Raw genomic sequence first — 12,224 nt, forward strand, 5'->3', positions numbered from 1 at the left:
ATTCACTAAACACACTCTGCACTACACACACACTACATTCACTAACACACTCTGCACTACATTCACTAAACACACTCTGCACTACACACACTACATTCACTAACACACTCTGCACTACATTCACTAAACACACTCTGCACTACACATACACTACATTCACTAACACACTCTGCACTACACACACACTACATTCACTAACACACTCTGCACTACATTCACTAAACACACTCTGCACTGCATTCACTAAACACACTCTGCACTCACTACAAACACTACATTTACTAAACACACTCTGCACTACACACACACACTACATTCACTAAACACACTTTGCGCTACAGACACACACTACATGCACTATAGACATTTTGCTCTACACACACACTACATTCACTATACACATTTTGCACTACACACAAACTACATTCACTAAACACACTCTGCACTACATTCTCTATACACTCTCTGCACTCACTACAAACACTACATTCACTAAACGCACTTTGTACTACACACACACACTACATTCACTAAACACACTTTGCACTACACACACACACACTACATTCACTATACACACGTTTCACTCACTACAAGCACACTACATTCACACTACATTCACTATACACACTACAAAAACACACACTCTGCATTCACTATACACACACCTACATTCACTTCACACACACAAACTTCACTTTTACTGGCGATATCATCGTTGTAATACATTTTACTGTTTTGAAACACTAATATTTGTGTTCAGCGAAGTCTCCCGAGTAAAACAGTACCCCCCATGTACAGGTTTTATGGTGTCTTGGAAAGTTATAGGGTTAAATATAGTGCTAGAAAATTAAATTCCCTATACTTTCGGCATGGGTTGTCAGGCAGGTCCCGCTAATTGTAATTAATTAAGATACCTAATTATGTAAAAATATTACATAAATATATATGTAGAATTAATATATGTATATATATACGTATGTGTATATATATATATATATATATATGTATATATATAATTTTTTTTAAAATATTTTTATTTATATATAGGTAGATATATAGTGATTTTTTCCCCTAGATTAGGTGTTTTTAAAAAAACTTTTAAAAACTAATAAAATCTGTCAACATTGAAGTTGCTATTTAGTAGATAGGAGAGTGCGCTGGATCTTGTGTATTGTTTATTGTATAATATGGCCCCCAGCAGCACCCCATTTAAGCATGTTTAGGTGAGTGCAACCATCCCCCCATGTTCCATATATATATATTTGGGAGTCTAGCCAACTCCTTGGTTTTGCACCCCTCCCTGTTACAGGTGCCTCATCTCAGGTCCCTATTTAGCCTTGTACTGCAGAGAGCCTCAGATGGAATTTTTTCCCAAGTAAGTGGGTTAATCTCATAAGAGCAGACATTAGACTGTGAGAGTAGGACCTGCCAAAGATGGGGTACATTGACGTTGTGGCAGGCTTGTGCAATGTATGATCATATAATGTAACTAAATCCCCATTATTATTTTTGCCTAGATTAGGTGTTTTTAAAAAAACTTTTAAAAACTAATAAAATCTGTCAACATTGAAGTTGCTGTTTAGTAGATAGGAGAGTGCGCTGGATCTCGTGTATTGTTTATTGTATTTATGTATATTGATATATATTATTTTGTTCTACGTTTATTTTGAGATATATATATATATTATCACAATACAGAAAAAACAAAATACTCGAAGAGTTGGAATAATCCAAACTGGCTGAGTATAGTACTGGAAAATAGATAGGAATATTAAACACTCAGTGCAGTGTAATTAGGGAGTTAAATAATTAAGTAATAGAGCAAAATAATGAAGGAAGTGCAATCTAGCCTTAGTTGCTCACCTCAAAAATAGCCCAGTAGTACCCTATTACCTATTTGGCTCAGGAATCGCAACTGACTAGAGACTTTATTAGGCAATATATATGTGTCAAGTCTAGTGGCTCTGAGCGTATTAGGTAGGTAAATGTCATTTGACTGACATGGGTGTCTGGGAAATGGTCACTGAGCGAAGCCTGAATGGTTTAAGAGTGCCGTGTGGCTAATGACAGCGCTAGTGTGATTAGTAGCCTGTAATTGCACATACTAAAACACAATGGTTAACCGTATCATAAAACCAAACAGGCATAGTGGGACTGCATGTTGCTAATTTCCTTGCAGAATGTGCGTCTAGCATCTATAGGGGATTGATTGTGTCCCTTTAGAAATGGTGCTAGATGACTGTAACACTAGGCATATAGTGGTTCCATAGAGTAGGTACAAGGAAACATGCATTATACATAATAAATGTCCCAGGTTTTAGTCAAAGGGAATCACCCTTAGCAGACAAAATATTGTGACCAATTGAAAGGTGAAAAACAGAGATTAACCCCTTAACGACGAGTGACGGACGAGGTCCGTCACTCAGGGGATTGCCTTAACGACGAGTGAAGGACCTCGTCCGTCACCCGTTAAAATTAACCCCAGATCGCCGCAATCGCGGCGATCGTGGGGTTAATGGTGCTCCGGTCTGCCTCTGCATTAGAGGCAGACCGGGAGCACCGGATCGGGCTGTCCCAGTACATGTGCTCGCTCTGACAGCATGCCAGAGCGGGCACATGTGCTCTCTATACTCACCTCCGCCTCTCTGCACTTCCGGGTTCAGTGTGAAGTGCAGGGAGACGGATCAGTGTTGATCCTGCCCCCTGGTGTTAAAAAAATAAAGTTTAATTAAAATCCCACCCCCCTTTACCCCCCCTTTACCCATTTTAATATAAAATTAACCCCTTCCCTGCCAATTGATCACAGACTACAGTGATCAATTGGCAGGGATTACATTTTACTATGATCTGATTTTTTTTTAACCCCTGAGGGTTAATTATTTTTTTTTTTAACCCTCAGGGGTTAAATTTATTTTATTAATTAATTTAAATATTTTAAAGTTATAAATTTAGCTAGCTGGGAGGGTGGAAGTTAGTGGGGAATTGGGGGATTTAGTATTAGGCTAACTAGGGGTTAACGTTAAAAAAAGTTTAAAAATAAGCTTTAAAAAGTTAAAAAAAAGTTTTAATAACGTTTAAGTAAAAAATGTAAAAAAATAAACCCTTTACCCAGTCCAAATAAAAATTAACCCCTTCCCTGCCAGTCGATCACTGCCTACAGTGATCAAAATACAGATCACAGTATTATACTGTGATCTAATTTTTTTTTAACCCCTGACGATTAACTTTTATTTATTTTTGAACCCTCAGGGGTTAAATTTATTTAATTAACTAATTTAAATATTGTATAATTAAATATTTTGCTAGCTGGGGTGGGTGGGAGTTATGGGAAAATGGGGAATTTACTGTTAGTGCTGCTTACTGCTAGTTAGGGGTTAACGTAAAAAAAAAGCTTAGAAAAATGTTAAATCTGTAAAAAAAAGTTTTACGAAAGTTTAGGAAACTTTAAAAAAAATTAATAAGCAAAACAAAAGTTTAAAAAATAGTTTTAAAAAGTAAAAAAAGTTTTAAAAAGTAAAAAAATACATTTAATAATGCTCATTACCACTACACCTGGTACAAGCTAGCGGAAAAATGATCCCACGCTAAGGTTCAAAATATGCCTTTTAAAATACCCTGGGATGTCTTCTTTAAGAAATGGTATGGCTTTATGGGGTATTTGGTTTATATAGCCTGGTAAAATACTCTAAAATGGGACATGGGCACAGCGTAAAAATGTAAAGTTTGAAAAAAAATGGAATGGCTGTGTCCCAAATGTGCCCCTCCGATGTCCACATATACCTGGCAAAGGTACATACGGGGGTATTTTTGTACTCAGCAGACATAGCTGAGCAACATATGAAGTATTATACAGTGGTAGTACACATAAGGTTTGCAAAATATACTGTGCAAACTCACTTTGTGTGTCAAAAAGGCAGAAAAAACGCTTATTACCACTACACATGGTACAAGCTAGCGGAAAAATTATCCCACGCTAAGGTTCAAAATATGCCTTTTGAAATACCCTGGGGTGTCTACTTTAAGAAATGGTAGGCCTTTGTGGGGTAGTTTAAATTTAAAACCTGCGAAGATGCTTGGAAATTGCACTTAGGCCCGGCGTCAAAATTCAAAGTTCGGTAAAAACTGATATGGCTTGGTCTCCTATATGGCACTGTAGCTTCACGAAATAGTGCCATAGACATACAATGGGGGTGTCATTTTACTCAGAAGACTTAGCTGAGCATAATTTGGGGGGTTTGAACTTAGTGGCACATATGAAATATACAAAATGCACAGCAAAAATGCAATCCGTATGTAAAAAATGCACAAAATTATTTTTTACCACATAATTTGGCATGTAATGGTAAAAAAATGGGGGCATGTTAAGGCACAATATGCACCTTATGAGATACCCTGGGGTGTCTACTTTTACAAATGGTAGGCCTTTGTGGGGTTTTCTTGAACAGTCAAACTGTTATAATAACCCAAATGGAAGCATAGGCTCATTAAATCCGTCTCTCAAAATTCTACTGTGAATACTGAAAAGGACAGGTCTCCTGTATGGCACTGTAGCTTCACGAAATAGTGCCAACGACATACAATGGGGGTACCGTTGTACTCAGCAGAAGTTACTGAACACATAATAAAACTTTGCACAGGAATAGCACACACCAACTTTACAAAAAACACATGAGAAGTTCTTTGTTATAAGTTTGTGTGCCAAAAACCCCAAAAAACACAATTTTACTCCAATATTTAGCAGAGGTTGGCGGTAAAATGGCTACGTAGAAAGTGTCAAAACAACCTTAGGTAAATAGCCTGTGGTGTCTACTTTATATAAATATATACTTTTGTGTGGCAATTTTGTTTTCTTTTATGGCTATTAAGCTTACAAGACAAACATACTAAATTCTAAAATCGCTCCATATTAAAAGTTTATTTTACTCCTTGTGCTTTGTGACCTGTAACTACCAAAAAAAAACTGAAAATCCCAGACACATTATATATTCTGTAAATCAGAACAACTAAATGAATTTATTTTTAATTACTTTCCTTAACCTGCACTAATTAGGCACACATTATTATTGCAAAAACTGTAAAAAAAAAATCAAAATTTTTCATTTTTTTTGCATTTTTCTGTATTTTTTTTATAATAAATAAGCATGTATATATATATATATATATGTTACATCAAATGAAAGCCCTTTCTGTCCTTTAAAAAACGGTATATAATATGCGTCGGTGCAATAAATGAGTCAAATGCAAATTGCAGTTGAACGCAAACAGCAAAAAATGCAAAAAATGCCGTTGTCACAAAGTGAAAGACAAGCTTCCGAAGCTCTGTCCTTAAGGGGTTAAAGTGACTCTATGTGCAGAACCATACTTAGGATGTTGGTTACCTGCACATAGTAATAGATAGCCCTAGTGAAGAAAAAAGAAGGAATATGAGCCCGACGCGCGTTTCGGTGCTTGCTGTGATGCACCTTCGTCAGGGGCTGACTGGAGACTGATTCCCAGTCTCCTTTTAAATGTATTCAGGTAACAGTATCTTGGAGTCTGTCCAATCAAAAAGCCAGTATCGTGCGCATTCTGGCGCCAACATAACCACGTGATCATTATGCTAATGTGCTGAACAGTGCCAGCCAATCATACTGCTTGTGCTGTGACGTATCTCTCAGTGCATATTAACCAGCTGAGTGCCGAGGAGTTCGGATCCGTGTGTGAGAGTGAAATGTGATACAGAAGTAACTGTAGATGCTTGAACAGACATAGCTACAGTAACTATGCAATTGTATCAAGTAATCAGACACACATCGTATCTCGGCTTAACTGAAAGCTATAAGCCGTCCCGAGAGAGATGTAACTGGCGGATGGACGATTATAGTATAGGTGTGGGATCTACACATGTATAATAATGTGGACGCTTCCTAATTGGGATTGTAGTCTATATTTGTATTAATAGGAGTGATATGTATCACTTCTTCATTGTAATATATAGTTAATAGTACGTGGTCAGTGAAAAGATGACTGAGATGGAATTAACACTTTAAGTGCCATGAATTCAAATAGCTATGATCTGCTAATGCTCTCAAGTACTCATAGTGTAACCCTAAGAGTGAGAACTTATAGATCCCATAGTCCCCTTGGTCTTGATACCTATTAAAGGGAATTACTGTATTCTGGGCTGGGTGGGAGAGCGCTAGTAGGATTCAGTGTGTGTTAGCTTGAAATTAGCATAGCTAGCTCATCTCGGTAAAGTGTCATCCGCCAAGGTGATATCGATGTATACTATCTACTCAGCTAGCATAGTATATGATATGGCCATGATTTGCTGTAGAAGATAAAAATAGATAAGTGACCATCATAGGCAGCGCTAACCAGAGCGTGTGTAGATCTTATTAATACTATACTTAAAAAGGGGGTATATTTTTTATATATAGCCTCAGTATACTGATGGAGAGGTGATACCCCTTCAGTTAAGCCCCAGGACACCCCTGGAGTGTCCATAAAGATGTATCTCCACCAGTGAGACGGTTCCGTTTTTTGGACCCATCTTCACAGGGGGAATTCTTTTTGTTACGTAATATCACAATACAGTTAGAACGAAATAACACAAATCTATATATTTTTTAATTATTTATTTTTAATTATTTTTTTAATTTTATTTTTTAACATATCTACATATTTTTTTAAATATGTATATAACAATAATTATATATATATATATATATATATATATAATCAGTATCAGTCTACGTGTAATTTGATATTAATATATATATATATATATATATATATATATATATATATTAATAGTAAAATACACCTAGACAGTGTATGTGTGTGTGTGTATATGTGTATATATATATATATATACTTAGATCATATATATATGTATACTATATATATATATATATATATGATCTAAGTATATATATATTTTTTTTTACACTTATTTTAATTTAATTTCATTTGATTTCCAGGCAGTCCCCATGCTGGCAATGCAGCAGCCAGCTAACCCGGCCATGTGATTGTGAGGTCCTCGCAAGGACCTCACTCTCACATGGCCGGGGGGGCTGCAGGAGGCAGGATCTGCCGCGGGGGACTCCCCCCTCTCTCTCTCTCTCCCCCCCCCCTACCTTTGGGAGCTGGTGTGGGTCCTCTTCCTGGGGTCCAGTGAGGATTTTCTCTCGGGAGTGGTTTAGTGATGCCAGTGCCGGAATGACATCATATTCGGCACTCAGCATCACTACAGAGGGCGCACATGAGGGAGCATTGAGGACCAGGAAGACTGAACTCCCTCACTGCCACCAGGGATCTCTCCTTCCCGCCCTGGTAAATTTTAGCAGAGTAGGCACCTGCAATGTGGGGAGAACAGGTGCTTACTCTGCCTTAGTAAGCATGTTTTAAATTTGCAGATCGCCGGGCCGCAAAGATTTTCATGTGTGCTTTGGTCTAACACATTTCAGAAGATTCAGAGCAAGTATTTCAAACAATGTGCTGGGTAGGTTGCCAAGGTACACGGTGTAAGACCATTGTTTGTGACCTGGAACTTTGTATCTAAGGTGCAATCTGGAAAAAGCAAGTTTAACTCCCGATACTTGTGACACTTACTTAATATTCATTATGTGATAATGTTTAGAGGGTCTGAAACAAAGCAAGACATTCTGGTATCACTAAGATTGCTCAAATATTCCATTTAAGTCATTGTTAACCGTAGCATATTCTCATTCATTGACTGTATGGGTGACACAAACAAATGTCCGTGTTTGTACAAAATACACTTATTTAGATTTTATTTGTCTTAAATTATGATTCAAATGTAAATATTTGATGTGAAATGTAAGCCCTATTTGTCTTGAATAACATGATATATAATAAGTGTGCGTGCGCGTTATATGAGAGAGGTAAATAATATAGTACATATAGTCACATTCTAGGGTTTGTTTTTGTTCAGAACTTGGACTGTTGTCAAGCGGTTAATGTATCAGATGTGATTTATGAAACGTGATGTTAATCAGGTTTTCGATGTGACTCACACAATGTTATCTGTTCAGTCTAGCTCAGATAATGGAGGCGGCAAAGCGTGTTCTGGTCTATCTGAAGAAGAATTCTGTGATCCAGCGTGCCAAGTTTGCCCAGAGTATAACAGGATACTATTCTGGAGCACACGAGAGGAAGGTGCTTGTACACTGTGGCCTTGACCATAACAAGTTCGTTATATCGGACCGGCCATTCAGGAAGTCCTGCAGAGTTGAGCTTCGGAGATTGTCACCCTGTCCTATCAGTCACTTCAGCTCATCTCAGGCTGCAGCATTTCCTGAGAAAGTCCAAGGTAGGGAAATTGGAGTAGCCATCACCGTGCTATTACAATCCGCCAACCAAAGGGTTCTGCTAATTAGGAGGTCCAAGACTCTTAGTGTCTTCCCTAATGCCTGGGTTCCTCCAGGAGGTCATCTTGAGATCGGAGAGCAGTTGTTTGAAGCTGGACGCCGGGAGCTGGAGGAGGAAACCAATTTACAGGTTCATTCTGGGAATGTTTCATGGAGTATGCTGGGGCTTTGGGAGTCTGTCTATCCTCCAGCGCTAAGCCAGGGAATGCCTCAATTCCACCATATTGTAATGTTTCTTCTGGTTCATTCCATCGAGACACATCAGCAGTTGCACAAAAAGTTGCGTCTGAACGAGCTGGAGGTGAGTGCGTGCCTATGGGTGGATCCCTGTCTAGCAGGACGAGTTGTTGGAGAGAAGGATCTGTCTATCTTGCCTTCCACGGCCAGCATCACTGAAGTAAAAGCTGGAGTTTGGAGCCAGAGATGTCTGGACCTAGGAGCAGTTCTGAGCACGGAGCTGGTTGGCTCTGAAGTTGAGGAACGTTTTATCAGTGGTACGAAGTACGCCCTGGGACTGTGGCTGAATACCCTCCGAGGATATAGTGCATGAACCTGGAATGTCTCAGGGGTAGGAGGGATAATTTATAGTGTGTTATGCTTACATTAAAAAAGCAAAATAACAAAAAAAATAATTAAAAACTGAGCACACACAGTTGCAAGCAAAGGTTTGGGCACTCCTGACAAATTTACATGTTTTGTTGTTTTTCTAAGTGTTAGGACGAATTTTAATTTTAAGGTGAAAATAGCCCAACTGCAAAATGTCTGCGCGTTGGCAATGCTTTCCCTCAGCTACTCAGGGCTTAAATTTGAAATTCACTTAATTTCACTTTTCATACTTACTTTACTAAATAAACCTGTTCGACCCTACACATATTTATGTCACGTTTTTTGCTGTTGCTATTTAATTGCTAAATGCAATCTATTGAAAGTCCCCAATTTAGTGCACTCTGTCAGGCACGTCTTCCAATAGTTCCGGTAGCCATGTTGCTTGCTGGGGCTAGGTCGGACTCTTCTTGTCGTTTGTCTCTTATTTCCTGTGTATGTTCTATACTGCCAGAAAAACATCATATGAATTCTAAGTGTCTACTGAGTGTATATTTCTTCATTTGCTATAAATATTCCTTGATAAAAATCCTAAAAAGCGAGTGAAAGATTGAATGAAGTTGGATAGCAGACTTGTGCATTCTATTTCACCATTTTGGAAATTGTAATTTGTCTGAATACCTGTCACCTCATCCTCCCTGGCCCTGTACATTGTGCCATATTATGGTTTCTGTCCCAGTACCCTTTAGTGCGTTTCTCGATTCCTTCTATATATTCTACTATTGGCCTTGGCTTTGTTACTGACCCTACGTTCATCTTTAACCCTTTCCTGTGTAATTTGATTTCCATGTCCCTGACTCTGGCTAGTTCCTGTTTTCGCTGTCTCTGTTACCCTGACCTTGATTTGTATCTTAACTATGCTTTATCTCTGTCTAACATTAAGTCTGGCCATTCAAAGGCCCGGGAATATGTTACTTCCTTGTTTCATCCCTTGCTATCCTAAACTCTGCGTGTCGGGGTTTTTACCTTGTGACAATACCAAAACTCAGAAACACTATATGGTCAAATCATGAAGCAAACTAAATGGGCAATGGACGAGCCATCTCATTTATTTTGTGATCCGGTGTTCCTTTTGCAGAGCCTCAAAAAGTGGGAAGGAATGTAGAAGAAACTGTGTTTTAATTGCAGTACACAAATAAGAGCTCCATTACATTTGCTCCATCTACCGTAAATGGTTTTTCACCAAACGACTGCATGGGAATTTCCTCTGAATTGAAATGCCACATGGACGAAATTCAATTCGACCAAACCAATTTTGTAAAAAATTTTTAGGTGAATCTGGCGTGTACAAGTCTAGAGGAGTAACCCTATTACAGCCGTTAGTTGTCATTCTGATCACTTGGGGAGTTTTTTTTTTACGATACATTAATTCACTGTAATTCTAAGTTTATTGAATAACTCTGTTGGTTTGCCCTTTGTGCAGGGAACCTTTGACTATAAGAATTTGACAGTGCACATATGTAAACAAAATCAAATATTAAATATTAATATCATGTAATATACATATAGAAATCAATACTAAAATAATGTATTTTCAAACAGACAAAGAGGGACACGTTAATTATAGGGGTTTGAATGGGGATGTGGCCAGGGGTGGGATTGTTCTGAGAAATATTTGGTGATTTACAAATAGCAATTTATAATGTAATTTACAAGAAGAACAATGTATCTTATTTACACAATGAATTCTAAACACATTTACTGTAGTTTAAACACACATTACTGGGAGTATTATTACTGTGAGCTCTGTTATACGCTCACACACATTACTGGGAGTATTATTGCCGTGGAGCTCTGTTATACACTCAGACACATTACTGGGAGTATTATTACTGTGGAGCTCTGTTATACACTCAGACACATTACTGGGAGTATTATTGCTATGGAGCTCTGTTATACACTCAGACACAGTACTGGGAGTATTATTGCTGTGGAGCTCTGTTATACACTCAGACACAGTACTGGGAGTATTATTCCTGTGGAGCTCTGTTATACACTCAGACACATTACTGGGAGTATTATTGCTGTGGAGCTCTGTTATACACTCAGACACATTACTGGGAGTATTATTACTGTGGAGCTCTGTTATACACACATTACTGGGAGTATTATTGCTGTGGAGCTCTGTTATACACTCAGACACATTACTGGGAGTATTATTGCTGTGGAGCTCTGTTATACACTCAGACACATTACTGGGAGTATTATTGCTGTGGAGCTCTGTTATACACTCAGACACATTACTGGGAGTATTATTGCTGTGGAGCTCTGTTATACACTCAGACACATTACTGGGAGTATTATTGCTGTGGAGCTCTGTTATACACTCAGACACATTACTGGGAGTATTATTGCTGGTGAGCTCTGTTATACACTCAGACACATTACCAATATGGAGCTCCTAGAAAAGAGGGAAATTAGGATAGAAAGGAGGATCAGAGGGCTTTGTGCTTCGTGATTGTAGCGGAGAGGCAGTACCATCTGCAAGATCTCCGCTGGTATACAGAAACACAGGTGATAATCAGCATAGGCAGGTACAGCATACAATATTCCAGGTAGCGTAATACGAATCCTTCCCTCCCAAGAACTAGACGAGACTTAAGCTGGGAGTCAACTGAGTGCTTTATTCCAAGTTGCAGCATTTACGCAGGTCCCCATGCAAGGGGTTTCCATAATGACATAGCAGGGGTATTTCCCACATTTCTCCCATCATGCATTGCATTTCTCCCATCAGGCACTGCTGGACGAGAGGGATACTCCCACTGAAATATACGGTTAAGTGGATTATCCCCTCGTGCAGCAGAACTGACAATTTACTTTAAAAATACATAACTTGGGTAATATTCGGTATATTAACATGGTTGGACGTTCGGTAGATAGCTGGGGTCTGAGCGCACATTTCGTGAAAGTACCGCTCTGATCCCAGCTTATCTAACCGAACGCCGCACGAAATACATATTATACTTTTGCTTGCTTCAAACTACCGATTGAGCATAGGAGACCACATTACCGAAAGACCGGGGCTCCCGAACGGCTTGCAAGTCCAGCGGTATTCGTGCCATCGAGTAGCCGATTTTAGTACCAGGGGCTCGACGACCAAATACCACTGGACGAACAAAGGATCCAAAATGGCCGACTGCCGCATGGTCGGTAGTCGAACGACGGGCACCCTGAATCCTCTTAAATACCGATTGCAACATTGTTGCAATCCTTAATGAGGGCCACACGACCTCCTGTGTGTGGACT

At 38.8% G+C, this 12,224-nt stretch overlaps 1 protein-coding gene across 1 annotated transcript; it reads left to right on the forward strand.

The window, feature by feature from the left end:
* The first annotated feature begins 7,299 nt into the window (after window positions 1-7,299).
* On the forward strand, window positions 7,300-8,925 carry LOC134611988 (nucleoside diphosphate-linked moiety X motif 17-like). Its single transcript, XM_063456369.1, has 2 exons — window positions 7,300-7,317; window positions 8,040-8,925. Exon 2 carries the CDS (start codon window positions 8,053-8,055, stop codon window positions 8,923-8,925), a length of 873 nt encoding a protein of 290 aa, XP_063312439.1. The 5' UTR covers window positions 7,300-7,317; window positions 8,040-8,052.
* Window positions 8,926-12,224: the final 3,299 nt, after the last annotated feature.

This window comes from Pelobates fuscus, chromosome 5 (genome assembly GCF_036172605.1).
Source record: "Pelobates fuscus isolate aPelFus1 chromosome 5, aPelFus1.pri, whole genome shotgun sequence".
Classification (NCBI taxonomy): Eukaryota; Metazoa; Chordata; class Amphibia; order Anura; family Pelobatidae; genus Pelobates; species Pelobates fuscus.